The sequence below is a fragment of the Schistocerca gregaria genome, chromosome 8 (genome assembly GCF_023897955.1).
Source record: "Schistocerca gregaria isolate iqSchGreg1 chromosome 8, iqSchGreg1.2, whole genome shotgun sequence".
In the NCBI taxonomy this organism is placed as follows: Eukaryota; Metazoa; Arthropoda; class Insecta; order Orthoptera; family Acrididae; genus Schistocerca; species Schistocerca gregaria.
In genome coordinates, this window is record NC_064927.1 from 219949104 (window position 1) to 219968589 (window position 19486).

The 19486-nt window shown below is 39.1% G+C and overlaps 1 protein-coding gene across 1 annotated transcript in view; it reads right to left on the minus strand.

The window, feature by feature from the left end:
* Positions 1-11777, minus strand: part of LOC126284794 (zinc finger FYVE domain-containing protein 21-like) — a 49787-nt gene extending 38010 nt beyond the window's left edge. Inside the window, exons 1-4 of the mRNA XM_049983959.1 lie at positions 11525-11777; positions 11395-11445; positions 10997-11165; positions 647-728 (exon numbers count right to left, since the gene is read on the minus strand). Of these exons, the coding sequence (XP_049839916.1) occupies positions 647-728; positions 10997-11165; positions 11395-11445; positions 11525-11644 (422 nt within the window). The 5' untranslated portion in view covers positions 11645-11777. The remainder of the gene's footprint in view (positions 1-646; positions 729-10996; positions 11166-11394; positions 11446-11524) is intronic.
* Positions 11778-19486: the final 7709 nt, after the last annotated feature.

Consider the following 19486-nt stretch of genomic DNA (forward strand, 5'->3'; position numbering starts at 1 on the left):
AGATAGCAGCAAACACGAAAGAATACATGGCATAACGTTTACATTATTCTACCTTTTCTTTTAATTTATTTACTGACGCAAAGGTTTTGGCCCCAGTATTTAGCTTTGTGCCTGCAAAGCATGCTTGTGTAGCGCTACATATAATCAACGGCACGAGTTAGTAGTGGCGACACCTACCTACATTTTTCAGAACTTCCACTTACTTTGCATTCGATTCTAAGCCTCAGGCAGTTTTTTGGACTACAAAAACCAGTAAAAAGTGTGGCTTGGATTCAAGTAAATACAGTATATCTATAACAGAGTGCACACCTTAAAAGCTCACTGATATAAGATCAACAAATATGGATAATTAGTTACATTGGGCAAGGATGGTGGCACAATCAATCATGGCCTTTTCAGGGAACAACTCTAGCCACCACTTCACTCTAATTAAATTAAGTCAAACAACACACACACACACACACACACACACACAGTGCGCGTGCAAAAAGTAGTATTTCCGTGTAAATTAAAAAATTTTCATTAAAAATATTTTAAACTACTGTAATATGCTTAATGAAGTGCAACACTTAAATAAGCACAGTAAACTATCTATGAAAAATCACCATGAATACCGAAATTATCAACTAAAGTTGTTCACTCATACCTGTGGTCGCGAGATAGCTTGCACCTTACGTAACCAGATGTACTGGCATTTTGACCCAGATCTTCAATCAAGAAAGCTGCCCCTAAAAGGAGTAAATAACAATCACAGAAATCAATTACACATTAAGTACAATATTCATAAAAGCTAATATTCTTTCAATAAACACACGTTTTCTAGAATTAACGAAACTCTGCTACAATGATAAATATAGTTCTTTACAACAAATATTGGAAAGCCATATCAAATTCACTCAGACTTCTGATATTATGGCGTACAATGACATACAACGGTTTGAGTACTGCTCCAGTCAAAAATGCTATAGCAAATATACTTACAGCTTTGTCCAATGCTCCATTCACCACTGCAGGACTAATCTGACATAGGATAATATTTTAGGCTTGATATTACCACAATGCTCATCAAAAATGGCAATTAAATGAGACTTAAAATCTAAGAATGTACTAATTAATGCCATTTTGTCATGACAAAGTAGCCAAATAAGTCACCTGCCACCATTTTTTACTCACTCTTCCCCTCGTTTAAAGGGGAGCCTACTGTAATACTGCATGTTTACAATTGGGTGTGTATAAGTTTACTTTGAGAAGACAGCTAAATTCAATATGTCATTACAGAGAGGTTTCCTTATTTGATATGCCTTACTTAGACAAAAGTTCTGTAATGGCAACATGTAGCAAGTTTTGATTTTTGCCTGCATTTTTCAAAAAAATTATTTATTTGTTTTTATTTATCCAAGGATCATCACACAATAGACATACAGGATCTGTCAAGGTAAGGATATGTCAAGGTAATACAATGCAATTCAATAGGTCAAAATATACAACATACAGCATACATAACATGTTTTATGAAGATAGAACAGATGGTCAGCTGTGGTCTTGATTTAGGAACTATCCCGGCATATGCCTTAGGGACCCACGAAAACCACAGAAAACCCAAGTCAGGATGGCTAAACAGAGCAATTCCGTCCTCCCTAATATGAGGTCAGTGTCTTAACAGCTGCACTGTCTCATTCGGTAAGCCCCTATTGTACAATGTTTCTACATCTACACAGATACTCCGCAAGCCACCGTATGGTGTGTGACGGAGGGTACCCTGTACCACTACTTGTCATTTCCCCTCCTGTTCTACTCACAAATAGAGCGAAATAAAAACGGCTATCTGTACACCTCTGTAGGAGCACTAATTTCCCCGTATCTTATCTTTGTGGTCCTTACGCGCAATGTATGTTGGCAGCTGTAGAATCATTTCACAGTCAGCCTCAAATGCCAGTTCTCTAAATTTTTCAAAAAGAACATTGCCTTCCCTGCAGGAATTCCCATTTGGGTTCATGAAGTATCTCCGTAACACGTACATGTTGTTCAAATCTACCAGTAACAAACCTAGCAACCTGCCTCTGAATTGCTTCCATGTCTTCCTTCAATCCGACCTGTAAGGATCCCAAACACTCCAGCAGTATTCAAGAATAGGTTGCAACAGTGTCCTTCATGTGGCCTCCTTTACACGTCAACCACTCTTTCGTAAAATTGTCCTAAAATTGTGCCCCGACCAAGACTCGAACCCAGGATCTACTGCTTACATGGCAGACGCTCTATCCATCTGAGCCACCCAGGGCACAGAGGATAGCGCGACTACAGGGACTTATCCCTTGCACACTTCCCGTGAGACCCACATGCCCAACTGTCCACAACCTAAATTCGTCCCGGTTGGGGGTTATATCAACAACACCTGTTGGCAGCTAAAGGATTCGATTAATTATCATTTCTTTCTAAGAGAAGCTGCATGGTCATCATTGATATCTTTTCTGTTGGAACAGTTAGTATCTTCATATAGTTTCCTGGCTGTTTCTTAATTTACACACAATTTTTTTCACGTAACTTGCAGTATGTAACATAGTTTCATTCTTCAGTGCCACATAAATTGAGGACAGATCTGATGACTACTGGACTGTTCCCAGTTACTTGCAATGCAAAACACAGTTCCACTCTTCACTGTCACACAAGCTAAGGCATCCAATGACGACTCCTGGACAATGAAGATGCTGCTGTGCCCCTTGCATCAACTCGAGATTCCACCACAAATACTCCATTCTGCGAAAATGGCTAACTTTTTAAAAATTATTTATCAGTTACTCCAAATAACATCAGCATCCCTGATTTCCACTTTAACGACTCGACGTTATCTCAATGGCAGACATGAGTAACTCATAAATTTAACATGCATAAATTACAGGTCATAACAATAATTATGGCCAATTAACAACGGATGTCAACAGAACTGAAGGTGACATCACTGTTAAATCATGGCAGATTCATACTAGATGGAACATCAAGACAAAGTCACCACTAAGTCCAGTAGCGATATGTAGATGTAGATGCTCCATCTCTAATGACCTTGTTGCCAACGGGACATTAAACACTAATCTCCACCTTCTCCAGTACCCAATAGTGATAGTAGGTTATGGGACACCACCTTGTTACAGAATCAGAATGTACTACCAGAATTAGAGTACTATAAATGATATAATTTATTAACAGTGGAAACAAAATTCATAGCAGACACTTTTGATAAAGTTTGTATGGTAAACTGCTGGAAACTGAACAACAAAAAAGTGCTATCCAAACATTCCAAAACATCAACATTTGTTTACTAGAGAAAATATATAATACAAACACACTACACAATATTTACGAGGCAGCATGTATGGCCTTTTATCATATCCATTCAACTGCTTTCTCTTTCTAATGACCAAATAACATAAAAAATAATTGGCTTTAGCGTTCCGTACCTCAATCAGTAAAAACAGAAACATTATAGGTTCACTCTGTTGTTTGTCTGTCCGGCAGTTAAGAGTCAAGAATTGGTAGAGGTATCAAATTGAAATTTATGTTACATACTATGGTCTATGATCTCTTGGCAGTGTCAAAAATTTAAGCTTCTAATTCAATGCAATCAAAAGATATGACCATTTACGTCACTTATTTTGATACTCAGAAACTCACTCATCAAAACCTTCCTGTTTTCGTTGAAACATAAATGTTCGCAAGGAGCATGGTCTCACAGTGTAAGTAAAGGAAAAACTTCTAAAATTGTTAATTTGTAATTATATCACAAAAATATTTTTTTGTTGTTTGTTGCCCACCTGTTTCTGTCCATTTGCTAGGAGCCCTTTTCTCAGGAACGGGTAGAGAGATCAAGTTGAAATATATGTCCCGTGGTGATGTATATAATTTTTAGCTTCTAAGCCAACGTCATCACAAGATACGGTCAAATAAGTCACATACTCTTATACTCGCAAACTCACTCATCAAACCTACGGATTTATCTGTACATAGGTTGGGCAGAGTGATCCAGTGGTAAAGCACGTGGCAGGAAACCAAGAGGTCACAGGAACAAATCTTGGCTGGACCACAGTTATTTCAGTCTTTGCTCTGACTAGTCTTCACCTGTCAATGATGAAGTGCCACGAGGTACAACATGTGATTCATACTTCACATTAAACTGTATGTCCCACTTGTTCAGTTGACAACTGGCACAGGTTAAAGACACACCAATCACACAAAGGGTGTCCAACAGAAAATCTTGCACCAGGCCGCTAAGCCACACACATTTATTAATAATAATTTTTTTGCCTTTAAATATGTCTGCTTGTGTCTGTGTATGTGCGGATGGGTGTGTGTGTGTGTGTGTGTGTGTGTGTGTGTGTGTGTGTGTGTGTGTGTGTGTGTGTGTGCGCGCGCGCGAGTGTACACCTGTCCTCTTTTTCCCCTAAGGGAAGTCTTTCCGCTCCCGGGATTGGAATGACTCCTTACCCTCTCCCTTAAAACCCACATCCTTTCGTCTTTCCCTCTCCTTCCTGAAGAAGCAACCATTCCACTTATATAACATGAGTGCAGAGAGAATATGTTAGCCTCTGTTGTTAGCAGACAATGTTACCCTCCCCCACACCAATATCACTGTCAAAACTTATTTTCTGACAAACCTTGGCGTAAACATCTGTTCCATTCTGCTGACAGCCTATAAGAATGCCGTCAATTGAAACACATTATGGAACATTTTGAAATCTTGTTGCATGATGTGTGACTACCTTTATAGTTATTTTCATGAAATCACACTCACTGGTTCCATAATCTATAATTAATTTCTTGGGTTTCAACTTAATCTACATCCTGGACTATACAACAATTCAGTATGTCATCGCAACCGACAATCCAAAAAATTATGTAGAAGTGAAACAAATATTGTCAGTTTTCTGCCTCGAGACAAAACTATTACAACAGCAAAGCTACAATGTCTCCAGCATCTTTGCCAATAAGGGAAAGAACTGATCATGTTATTGGACTCTAGATCAGCACTTGCTCTCTTCCAGTGTTTATACACGTGCAAATTATTGTTACCCTATTGCAGCCAACATATATTGCCTAAAAAACATTACTGTATAACCTTTGGCAGGACAAACAACTTGATGGATATAAAGGCATCTTGCAATATTACACAGTAGAAATTTTTGTCAAATCTATGCTACATGTTTATTATGGAGTTACCGTTTGGGTCAAGGAAGCAAGGAACAAAGGGTGACAGGAGTCTCCCAGAAGTAGGAGATGATCTCAAGCACACAAATACACGATTCACTGCCAATGTGTGGTTGGCAAGACACCTGACAACACTCAATAAATTTCAAAATATTCATTCACTTCCACATATTGACCCATAAAAAAACACCATGAATGAGAGCCTTTAGGGGTGTGAAACACATCAAGTCATGCAACAGATTTCATTATCCATCTAGACTGCTTTCATTTTTAAAATGAACAGTTTTGATACCACATGATGAGTCTTCAGAGTAACCCATCCAACTATCAGCAAAATTTACATTCTACGATACACAATAAAATATACAAAATACATTTTAAAAATAAAAGCAACCCAGATGGACAATAAAATATGCTGCAAAGGTAGTGAGTGAGGATTTTCTCTAAAGACAATATGCCAGTTTTGCTAAATCAAGCTATACATGAACAGGTAGAAGCACCCACTGTAGGCTACTTCTGTAAAGTATACTAAACTAACAGTATTCAGTGAACCATGGACACCACACCCTACAGAAGATACCAGCAGAGGGGTCAAAACACCGATCATAGCAAAAGAAATATAATGCAGCATAACAACCCAGAAGATTCTACCTTCAATGGCAATTGCCACAAACGCCTACAGACTTATATTTACTAACAGTAATTTATCACTAGTGGTAATCTGCAAAAACAATTATTATGGCAATCACATATTGCCTGACATGCATATTAAGAGAAAATAGTGGCCACTCTTCATCTTACACTACCCAGCAGCTAGTTTTAGCTAATACTTTAAATAGCAACACATGTCTGAGACATGTATCACTGGTTCAAGGAACACCTGCAGTGTCAAAGTTTTACATCATCCCCACTGTGGGCATTTAGTGGACTGGACACAAAGCGTACTGTTTCAAGTGAATAAACAGGCTTTTTTCCACAAGTTATATAATCTGAGATCTGATAAAACTGAGCTGTTCCCTGCCGGCATAAATAATGTTGTCATTGCCACAGAAGAAATGCAAAATATACAAGGTCTTGTGAACAGTTTCAGCCACCTTGAAAACTCACATTTAATTCTGAACTACAAACAATGATGTATGAAACTGAGAAGCATCCAGAATGAATCTATCACTCAGCAGTAGAGTGCACACTATTGTGAAACTTCCTGGTATATTTAAACTGTGTGCCAGAAAGTTGATAACTAGTAATCTCAAACAACTGTGTTACAAGTTACCAACATAACATCATCACTTGCTGTAAGTAAACTTCTTAGAGGGGGAGAAAACCTCTTACAAAAATCAATGTAGTTGGGCCCCCACTTCCAAAATTACCATAGCAACTGCTCACAACACTATGTACAGCAAACAAACCAAATAAGTATTTCTATTGCGTAATTGGCATTTATAACTTTGGAAGTATGAAGGGCAAGTGAGAGAGTATTAAGCATTGTGTCACATGCGAATGTTTCTTCTAGTTCCTATCACGTATTGAATATGGGTTAATGCTGGCTCCTGAAACTCTAAGTGACATAACTGCTATTCATCTACGAATCTGCCATTCAGAGTTTTCAGAATTACCATCAAACTAGGCTGCTGCCTTTCTTTGAATATGCATATCTTCTGTTAGTCCTACTAGGAATCTACATCTACATCCATACTCTGCAAACCACTGTGAAGAGCATTACAGAGGATATGTCGCACTGTACCAGTTATTATAGCTTTTCCCTTTTCCATCCACATATGGAGCAGGAAAAGAACAACTGTTTAAATATCTCTGTGTGCTTAATTAATCTTGTCCTCATGACACCTATGGGAGTGATACGTAGGGGCTTGTAGTATATTTCTAAAGTCATTACTTAAAACCAGTTTTTGAAACTTTGTAATTAGCACTTTCCAGGGTAATATCCGTATACCTTCAAGGGCCTGCTTGTAACTTCTTTGCACCCCTGTGATACTCTCCCACATGTCAAACAGACCTGTTACCATTCTTGCTGTCTTTTTCTGTAAACATGCAACATTTCCTGTTAGAGCACATTTCATACATTTGAGCAATATCCTAAGCTGAGATGCACAGGTGTTTTGTAAAGTAGTCTACTTCACAGACAGACTGCACTTTCAGAGTGCTGCCAATGAAATCTAGTATGTCATCTATGACTGAGCCTGTGTGAACATTGCACTTCATATCCATACAAACTGTTCCACCTAAGTATTTGTCTTCATTGACTGATTCAAATTGTGACTCACTGGTATTGTAGTTACAGGTTACCAAAGTTTTGTATTTTATCAAGGGCACAATTTTATATTTCTGTTCATTTAAAGAAAGTTTCCTATCTTTGTGCCACTTTGAAATCTTTTCAGAATATGACTGAACATCTGTGTAGCTTTTTTCAGATAGTACTTCATTAAAAGTTAACTATCACCTGCGTGATTACTATTGTCTGCCAGGTCATCAATATAAAACATGAGAATCCAGGGTCCCAATACACTTCACTGGTGCATGACTTAAGGTATCATCAAAAGTGTCCAAATCCAACCATCTGCTTTGAACCGTGACATAATGGTGGTGGTGTGTGTGACATCACTACAGTGCAGATTTTTTGAGTTGCCTGTGTTTGTAGATGATGTGTTGTTGAGTTTGACAGTAGCATCTGGTGGTGTATGTATATGTGCCGAGTAACCTGCTCCACTGGGTTATTTGTGGTTTGGTTTTGACAGTTGCAACATTGCTGTGTGTGTACATAGCTGATGGCATAATGTGGTTTGAAAGTGTTTTTACTGAATTATCAAGAATTTTTTTTTATGTGTTTGACATTTTTGTTGGGTCTTATTAGTTTACTGTTTGTTGTGTACAAAGAAGTTTAATTTGTTGTATGGCTTCTGTTGCTGGATATGAATATGACTGAATTTTAATAGTGCATCATTGCATGCCGAGATGGGTGAGAACATAATGTCTATTATTAAATTTCTGCAGTTATTTGGGCTGATTGCAGATTATTTGTGGTAATAATATGAGTCTTACAAGAGTTCTGGCATCTCTGACCAGGGACACCTATGTGTTGCAATGTTAGTGGGATATCTGGCAGTGGATTAGATGTGGTACATGGTTTAAGAAATCTAGGTTGGCCATGAAGGAGATGGTTTTGCTGACTTATTTTTGTTACAGGGGCTGTATCAGTTTTTATGCACCTGAGACTGGTGAGAGTGAGAGAATAGTGTTCAATTGGTTTTCTTTTTGTCGAGAAGTTTGTTTTGTTAAATATAAAGGGAAGTTGGATGGGCCAGGGATGGTCATTTATATCGATGAATCTAAGTCTGGTAAGAGGAAGTATGGGAGGGGTAGTTCTCAGGTTGACCTGTGGGTGTGGAGGGCTGTTATTTTGTGGCGGGTGGAGGGAAGGGGGGGGGGGGGGGATGCTGATTGTGCTTATATGGTTTTGGAGGGCCATACTAAGAGGGAATTGGTGGGTTTGATGGAAGAATATATTGAGGGAGGGAGGGATGCATTTTCATCCTATAGGTATTTGGAGAAGAGGGGTTATGAGCATTTAGTTGTTAATCACAGTATTCAGTTTACATATCATGAAACTGGGGTGTGTACCAGAATGAGTGAGGAGTTTTTTTCTGGGGAGGGAGGGGGGGGGGGGCGCAATTTACTCAGTTACAGGAAGAAGGAAGAGGTGCTCTTCCAACTTGCAATCCCATTTAGATGAGTATTGCTGGTTGAAGAGTGTCCTTGGCGATTCTTGAACATTTTTTTTTTTTTTTTTTTGCATCTTTTTAGGGCTGTGGGTGGTGAGTTGAGGGGGTTGAGTTTGTGTGGGTGAGGGGGGGGGGGGCAGTATTGGTTGTGGAGTCAATGGGTCAATTTGTGGGAGGGAGAGGGGGGGGGCACTGTTTTATGATTATGTTGTAGAACATGATTTTAGTTTTTGTTGATTTGTAAGCTGTGATTGATTTTGGTTTATTTTGTGCTTTTGTTTGGGGGGGGGGGGGGGGGGTGATGTGTGTGGTTTGAGGTTGGTTAACGGGTGGTAGGCTGTTGGTAGTTTAAGAGTATTTTTTGGTGTGTGTGTGTGTGGGGGGGGGGGGGGGGGGGTGCACACGCACACACACATACTTGTGTGCTTGGGGTTGTCAATGTAGATTTTATCACCAGAATCTGTTGTTGGTAAGTAATTTTTGTTTTGGCTATATTCTAAAGTAACTGTGATGTTCTGTGTATTTATGTTAGGTCGACTGTGTTTCAATTGATGTGGTGGTGTCTGATTTTTGCAAAGTTGTAGGAGTTGGTTCAATTGTGGTTGAACTGCATTGGTCAAGGGAATAGTCCGGTTCCTCTTGTTTTTGTTGGTTTACGGGAATGCCATGATTTTTTTTTTATATTGTTTGTTTTGGGATTGTGTGGCATTTTTCAATTTTTGTATATTTAGCTTGTCCCTGCCCTAAACTCCCAGTTTCCCATAGTTGTCCTGCTAGTTTAATTTTTGGTAATGTCTGACTTAAGATATTTCTACTACTACTGAGGACTTTCTACCCAAAATAACATGCTGTAGCCTTTCTACCTATAAACCCTCAAACCAGCCAGAAATTTTGTTTGATACTGCCTTACAATCATACTTGTGATAATAAAAATTGGCATGTAGTGGAGTAAAAATCTTTACTGAAGTCAAGAAATACTGCTGCTGCTTAATTGCTTTGATCCATGTTTCCAGAATGTCATGCGAGTTTCTCATAACCAATGGTTTCAAAATATTCAGGAATGGTGGTTAGCATGAGGGTGATTACATTTGAAAATACCTCTTTACAATGGAGCTCAGAATATATTCTAGAATTCTACAACAGCTGGGTGTTAATGATATCTGTTCGTAGTTTAGTGGATCTCTTCTGACACCCTACTTGTAGATGTGTTCAACCTGTCCTTTCGTCCCACCGTTTTTAGCGCAGTAAAATATATCATTGTTACCATGGGAGCAAACTCATCTGTTACCCAACACCATGAGTGCTAGTGTGTGTGTCACCAATCTTCGCAATGGCATGAGAATTAAACTAGGATACCCCTTCTATATCTCACTTTATAAAGGCGCAACTAAAAATAATACTTCATTAATTTTCTTTTGATTTCCTACATCTGGACACTAACTTTGGCACCAATGAAGTCTTTTAAATATGGCCACGATTTCTCCTTTCACAGCCATTGGCTTCATCATCTCAGAGATAAACTGTCACCTTCCACCTAATTTGGATCTTGGCTGCAGTGCAGGTCATCTGTCACTCTAGCCAAGATTTCATGAAGAGAAGATGGCCCGATACATAACCTCAACTTCTTTTGCATTTTGTGAGAGATGACATGGTAATCATTGAAGACTTTTTGAATTGTTCTGTTGACAGGCAAAGGTATTTCATTCAGCATATCTATATATAGCTATTTGCTTTGTTGTGCACATTTGAATAGTCTCTATTTAAAAGAAGTTTTATCGCAAAGACTATACACCACGGAGGGTATCTCCTATCACATTGACTGCTCTACCAGGTTTGTCCAGTACTTTGAGAACCATTCTTCTAAACGAGGCCACAGTTCTCTTACATGTACTTGTCTAGAGGTAATTATTTTGAGTTGTTCTTTAAGATATGTTACTTAGTTACCTTGTTTACTGAATATGTAAATCTATTCAGTAGTTTAATATGACACAAAAGATCTAATTTACTTGCTTTCCATTTTTTATTTTTCACTCTAACACAAGGTGGCTTTGTTAAGCACTCACCATTTGTCAGTATCTTCAGCTGATTGTTGAAGAAATCGTTCTCGCGATCAGTTACATCAGCACAGGGCTTGCACAGACGAACTGGATCAACGAAGCCCATACGTGGAAGACCCAACTTGGTAGCACAGCATGAGTTACAGAAGATGTTACCACAGCGTCGGCAGTGATGCTGCAACCGCAGTTTTGATACTTTCATTTCGTTGTTATTGTGACAAAATTACACTACTAATGGTGGAGTACTTAATCAGCACATGTAGTGGAAAAAAACTTTCCGCCCAGTATTTCTCGGAAATATGTGCATGTACAGGTAACAGCTGTCAGTTCCCAAATGAAAATGCATATATATTAACAACGGCAATATGACGGATATGCTTAATTAGTATCTGCAATATGAGTACCTTTCTGCGTAACATATCGAACTTGAGTTTGCAGTTTGAACAATGTGCTGCCTGAAACAAAAATATTTTATTTCACATACTTTCTTTGGTATTTCGTTTCCGCTTCCATGTCAAACTGCAATTCCCGTACCTCGCTGTCGGGTATCCATGAAGGTTCTTGCAGAGTAAACGGACTTAAGTTGCCGTCAAGGCTTACTAATCGTAATCCCGACTTAGACTTAACGAGTTTTTTTGGTGCTGTCTTCTCCATTCTTGTGTACAATTTTTCATAATTCCCACACTGATAACACGTCAATTAGCCTCGCCTTCATATCACCCAAGAGATGTAAACATCTCAAAGTTGCTACACGCAAACACCTGTTCCACAGATTTCAGAATGACAATTTACATAGTTATCGCTGACAAAATTGAAGTTACGTGAAAGTCACAGTCGAAAATCTACGGAAAAATCGATATTTCTGCAAAAATTTCGGACACATAATTTACGATGTATCACATACTTTTGATACATGTTACTCTTTAATTATTTTAGACGTGTGGTGTTGGACGATTTTATTACTGTGAAATACGGTTAAAGTTCAAATAAATAGTCAAAATTCCCTAAAAGTCGATTCACTCTGGTCGTCGTTGCTCGCAGCTCAAAAAGATTTTAAAACTAATTTCAATTTCAGCAATAGCATACTCTGTGAAAGGAACAGGAAATCAGTTTCAAGAATTTTTTGGGAAATTTTTGACTCTATATTTGGTGATGGGTATGATGTGTGTGTGTGTGTGTGTGTGTGTGTGTGTGTGTGTGTGTGTTTAAATTAGATTAGCTTTACTTTCATTCCAATTGATCCGTATTGAGGAGGTCCTCCAGGATGTAGAACATGTCAGAAAAACAATAGTACCTAACAAATACTTCGAACTGGAACAAATAAACTGATGTCCCAAGTGGGAATGATCGTCATTTTTTAATGAACACTGTATGAAAGAATCATTTTACAAACACTCATTTGCTACGATCGCATTAATGCACTGAATTTAAAATTTAAAAAAAAATGTTTTCTTTATTAATAAGGTAATAAATATATAATAGAACTACTACAATACTTATTTACAATGAACACATTACTGCACTGAAATGGTATATATACATACGCACATCAGTTGGTTCTACTGAGAAATTCATCAATGGAGTAGAAGGAGTTGGCCACCAATAAATCCTTTAGGCTTCTCTTAAACTGAATTTCATTGGTTGTTAAGCTTTTTATGGCTGCCGGCAAGTTATTGAAAATGTGTGTTTCTGAATAATGCACACTTTTTTGCACAAGAGTAAGTGACTTTAGATCCTTGTGAAGTTTATTCTTATTTCTCCCACTGATTTCATGAATTGAGCTGTTGGTTTGAAAAAGTGATATATTTTTAATGACAAATTTGATTAAGGAATAAATATATTGGGAAGCAGTAGATAGTATCCCTAGTTCCCCAACTGGCTTCTGCAGGGTGTTCTTGAGTACACACCACTATAACTCTAATTGCACGATTTTGTGCCTGGATAACTTTACCTTGGCTTGATGAATTACCCCAAAAAATAATCCTATATGACATTATGGAACGAAAGTAAACATAGTACACCAGCTTTTTAATTTTTATATTCCCTATATCTGACACAATTCGCATTGCAAATAAAGATTTGTTAAGATGCTTCAGCAGTTCTATGGTGTGCTCCTCCCAGTTGAATTAATTATCAAGCTGCAATCACAATAATTTAACATTGTCCACTTCTTCTCTCTGCTTGTCATCATATGTTGGGCATATACTCATGGGACACCTCTTACAAGTTTTTAACTGCATGTGGTGTGTTTTTTCAAAGTTTACTAACAAAGAATTGGCTAGGAACCTGTGATTAATGTCCACAAATATTTTATTAGAGGATGTTTCTAAAACTACACTTGATTTTCTATTTCTCGCAATGTTTGTATCATCAGCAAGCAAAACAAACTTGCCATCTGGTAATGTTACTGATGAAAAGTCATTGATATACACAAGAAAAAGTAAAGGACCTAAGATGGAACCTTGCAGGACCACACATGTAATTAGTTCCCAGTTGGATGATGCCTGATAGCTAAATACATGTCTCTTTTCTAATAACACTCTTCGTTTCCTGCCGGAGATATAAGCTTTGAACCATTTTGTAGCACTTTCTGTTACACCATAATATTCTAATTTACTTACAAGGATATTGTGATTTACACAATCAAATGATGTTGATGGGTTACAAGATATACCAGTTGCCTACAATTTTTTGTCTAATGAATTAAGTGCATTTTCACTGTAAGTATAGATAGTCTTCTCAATATCAGAACCCTTTAGAAATCCGAAATGCGACTTTCACAGTATGTTATTTGTGATAAGATGGTTATAAAGCTGTTTGTACATTACCTTTTCTAAAATTTTTGAGAATGCTGGCAAAAGTGAAATTGGGCATAAATTTGATGCTATTTCTTTATCTCCCTTCTTAAACAATGGTGTAACTTCAGGACATTTCAATCATTCGAGAAATATTCCACTGTTAAAAGACTGGTTATATAGATAGCTTAATATGTTACTTAACTCAGAAGCAAATTCTTTAAATAACTTTGTTGGTATTTCATCATACCCTCTAGATGTTTTTGATTTTAAATATTTTATGATGGATATTACTCCTGCTGGGCTAGTGAGGGTCAAATTCATATCATGGAAGTTACTTGAAATGTCTGGTCTGAGGTATTCCATAGGAGCATCCACACAACCTGTCAACCCCATCTTTTCAGTAACAGTTATAAAATGTTTATTAAAACGTTCTGCTACACTATACACATCTGTCACCAACGTATCACTTACTCTTAATACTATTTACCCATCTTCATGTCAGGTTGTACTGGTCTTCTCCTCCCCTATATCCGATATTGTCTTCATTTTGTTATCTGATATGACTATCTTTTCCTAGTAATATATTTGCTTTGATGTCCATATTACAGTCTTTAATGTTTTGCAGTATCTATCTACTATCTATCTACATCCATACTTCGCAAGCAGAGGGTACCTTGAGTACTTCTATCAGTTTCCCCTTCTATTCCAGTCTCGTATTGTTCGTAGAAAGAAGGATTGTCGGTATGCCTCTGTGTGGGCTCTAATCTCTCTGATTTTATCCTCATGGTCTCTTCGCGAGATATACGTATGAGGGAGTAATATACTGCTTGACTCCTCAATGAAGGTGTGTTCTCGAAACTTCAATAAAAGCTAGTACGGAGCTACTGAGCGTCTCTCTTGCAGTGTCTTCCGCTGAAGTTTACCTATCATCTCCATAATGCTTTTGCGATTACTAAATGATCCTGTAACGAAGTGCGCTGCTCTCTATTGGATGTTCTCTATCTCTTCTATCAACCCTATCTGGTATGGATCCCACACTGGTGAGCAGTATTCAAGCAGTGGGCGAACAAGTGTACTGTAACCTACTTCCTTTGTTTTCGGATTGCATTTCCTTAGGATTCTTCCAACAGTCTGGCATCTGCTTTACCGAGGATCAACTTTATATGATCATTCCATTTTAAATCACTCCTAATGCCTACTCCCAGATAATTTATGGAATTAACTGCTTCCAGTTGCTGACATGCTACATTGTAGCTAAATGATAAGGGATCTTTCTTTGTATGTATTCACAGCACATTACACTTGTCTACATTGAGATTCAATTGGCATTCCCTGCACCATGCATCAATTTGCTGCAGATCCTCCTGCATTTCGGTACAATTTTCCATTGTTACAACTTCTCGATATACCACAGCATCATCTGCAAAAATCTTCAGTGGACTTCCGATGATATCCACAAGGTCATTTATGTATATTGTGAATAGCAACGGTCTTACAACACTCCCTTGCACCACTACTGAAATCACTCTTACTTCGGAAGACTTCTCTCCATTGAGTATGACATGCTGTGTTCTATTATCTAGGCACTCTTCAATCCAATCACGCAATTGGTCTGATAGTCTATATGCTCTTACTTTGTTCATTAAACGACTGTGGGGAACTGTACTGAACGCCTTGCGGAAGTCAAGAAACGTGGCATCTACCTGGGAACCCGTGTCTATGACCGTCTGAGTCTCGTGGAAGAATAGCGCAAGCTGGGTTTCACACGATCGTCTTTTTTGAAACCCATGCTGATTCCTACAGAGTAGAGCTCTAGTCTTCAGAAAAGTCATTATACTCGAACATAATATGTGTTCCAAAATTCTACAACTGATCGACATTAGAGATATAGGTATATAGTTCTGCACATCTGCTCGACGTCCCTTCTTGAAAACGAGGATGACCTGTGCCCTTTTCCAATCTTTTGGAACGCCATGCTCTTCTAGAGATCTTCGGTACACCGCTACAAGAAGGGGGGCAAGTTCTTTCGTGTACTCTGTATAAAATCGAACTGGTATCCCATTAGGTCCAGCGGCGTTTCATTTTTTGAGCGATTTTAATTGTTTCTCTATCCCTCTGTCATCTATTTCGATATCTACCATTTTGTCATCTGTGTGACAATCTAGAGAAGGAACTACAGCGTTGTCTTCCTCTGTGAAACAGCTTTGGAAAAAGACATTTAGTATTTCGGCCTTTAGTCTGTCATCCTCTGTTTCAGTACCATTTTGGTCACAGAGTGTCTGGACACTTTGTTTTGATCAATTTACGGCTTTGACATAAGACCAAAATTTCTTAAGATTTTCTGCCAAGTCAGTACATAGAACTTTACTTTCGAATTAACTGAACGTCTCTCGCATAGCCCTTCTCACACAACATTTCGCTTCACGTAATTTTTGTTTGTCTGCAAGGCTTTGGCTATATTTATATTTGCTGTGAAATTCCCTTTGATTCCGCAGCAGTTTTCTTACTCAGTTGTTGTACCATGGTGGCTCTTTTCCATCTCTTACGATCTTGCTTGGCACATTCTCATCTAATGCATATTGTATGCTGTTTCTGAACTTTGTCCACTGATCGATGTAAAGGAACTGAAAATATTGTGATTTAATCGCAGAGGTGCTGAAAAATTGTTCCAGTGACACACCAGAGAAATATCTGGTAAACTTTTTATCTTTGAGAGACATAGGAACAATTTCGCCCTTCGTTTTTTTTAATTTCTTGTATGAACGACTACTTTTTGTTCTGATGGGCTGGTGGGATGTCGTACTGTCTAATTACTTGTGTGTGTGTGTGTGTGTGTGTGTGTGTGTGGTAAATGAATGAGTTAAAAGACGCAAGATGTGTTTTATATTATTTTCATCGCACAACAAGCCTTATTCCCATGCCTATGGAGTATTTATGTTAAGCAGAGAAGGCGAGTTTTAGATGGAACCGAAGATCTTCAAAACGGCGCTGCTCAACAATAGAGGTACGTGATTGTGCTCTCTACTTTCCTTTCGTGGCCGCTAAAATTACTTCCGATTCGTTTTGCCGAGACATTCAGAACCTGCAATCTTCTTTTTCTTATAAAAATACTAGTCCGATGCAAAAGAAATACTCTTAGATTTAAATAATTGCCATTCTTTTACCCAGGCCACGGGGAATGATAGAACGTACGTGCCTCTACTCTGAATGTACGTTCGCAATCTCCGAGTGTGTTACGACGAAATTATTTCACAATGAAAATTTCTCATCAGACCGCAACCACTCGCACGCGAATGTACGTACCCTCTGAATGTATCTAGTCAGTCACGCGCGTTGTTCAAAAGCTTTACTTTTAATATTCAGTGGATTACATTTCCGAAATTAATTTTTGTTTATGCTGCAAATCGTACTTCACGCGAAGTATTTATTACGTAAGTTTCAGGCTCAATTTAATAAAAAAAAAGATTCCGAATAATAGAAATAAAGAATAACAATCAAATAAATCAAACCTAAATAAACAGAAAGAGGGAACGTTACATCCTCAACACTATCTGTACTTGAGACAAAACTTTTTTGTTGAGCCATCAAATACTCTGAAATATGCTTTTTGTCACTTTTGCTAAACAGAAAAATCTTCCTACCTTTTTCAATATTTCTATTACGGCTGAAATTATCGATGCAGTAACCGCTTTGTGATCGCTGATTCCCTGTTCTGCGTTAACTGTTTCAAACAGTTCGGGTCTGTTAGTCACCAGAAGGTCTTCTATGTTATCGCCACGAGTCGGTTCTCTGTGTAACTGCTCAAGGTAGTTTTCAGATAAAGCATTTAAAAATTTTCACTGAATTCTTTACCCCTGCCAACCCATTATAAGCGTTTGAGTCTTCCAGCCTATGTGTGGCAAATTAAAATCTCGACCCAGAACTATAACATGGTGGGGAAATCTACTCGAAATATTTTCCAAATTTTCCTTCAGGTGTTCTGTGACAACAGCTGCTGAGCCAGGGGGCCTATAGAGACATCCAATTACCATGTTTGAGCCTGCTTTAACCATGACCTTCACCCAAATTATTTCACATTTCGGATCTACGTCAATTTCCTTCGATACTATTGCACTTTTTATCACTATAAACACGCCTTCCCCTTCACTGTCCAGCCTGTCTCTGCGGTGTACATTCCAATCTGAGTTTAGAATTTCATTACTGTTTACATCTGGTTTCAGCTAACTTTTTGTCCCTAGTGCTATGTGGGCATTGTGATCGTTTATTAATGGGAGCAGTCTGGGACCTTTGTATAGACACTCCTGCATTTTACTATTACCATGTTAATATTGTTATTTCCTGTTGCGTTTTGCCTACTACTACCTTGCCGTGTCTCATGAGGTGTCTTGTCGGGCCTAGGGAAGGAATTCTCTAACCTTAAAGACCCACATGTTCCCTCCACACCTACTCAGCTACTCTTGTAGTCGCTTCATGCATGTAGTGCACACCTGACCTATTCAGAGGGTCCCTGCATTTCTCCACGCAATAGCGGAGGTCGAGAAATTTGTACCCCAGATCTCCACAGAATCGTCTGAGCGTCTGGTTTAAGCCTTCCATTCGGCTACAAACCAGAGGACCGCGATCGGTTCTGGGAACGATACTACAAATGGTTAGCTCAGATTCCACCCCACGAGCGAGGCTTTCCGCCTTCACCAACTCCGCCAGCTGCCTGTATGAACTGAGGATGACCTCTGAACCCAGACAGCAGGAGTCATTGGTGCCAACATGAGCAACAATTTGCAGTCGGGTTCACCCAGTGCTCTCTATCGCCGCCGGCAGGGCCTCCTCCACATCTCAGATGAGACCCTCTAGCAAGCAGACACAGTGAACACTGGCCTTCTTCCCCGACCTTTCCGCTATTTCCCTAAGGGGCTCCAACACCCGCCTAACGTTGGAGCTCCCAATCAATAATAAACCCCTCCCCCTGTGCGCCTGCTCGGACACTGGTGAAGGAGCGGCCACATGTCCACTCACAGGCAGAGCGGGCGATGCCACACGGCTAGCCTCCACATTGACCCTCCGCCTCGTGCGCCGCGAACACCGCTGAACCCCCCTCCCCCCACTCCCCTTCGGGAGAGGGTAGTCCAACCGCGCCCAGCACCCGCGAAGATGTCACGACAGCAGGGACCGTATGTGAAGCATGTGACACCTGGGGTGTACTATGCGACGCACCGGACTCCCCACTGCCGCTACACTCTGAGGCAGCAGCCTGAAGACGGCTGTCCGCGGACATCAACACGTTCAGATGTTCACGAACAGTGGCCAGCTCCTCCTGCGTCCGTACACAGCAGTCACACGTCCTATCCATCCTAAGAAATCAATTTACTGTAGACAGTTAATCAACTTTTAACTAGACTGCTAATTCACTAAAGGCGGCTGATAGATGACTAAACTGTGGTTACTAGACACTTCTGTACGAAAATTTGAAAATAGCACTACCTGCCTCCGGACTGTATTCAAAGCAAACACTAGCACTACTGGCACTACTGCAGATTAAAGGGACTCTCTCTGACTGTATTCAAAACAAACACGAAATCTATGGAACACTGTTACTAGCGCTCGAAAGTTAAAGCTTCCTGAAAGCAGACACACACGGAAGAAGAAGTGACAAGTAAGAAAGATACAGTTAATACTTAAATTAACATAGCTCACTGTACGG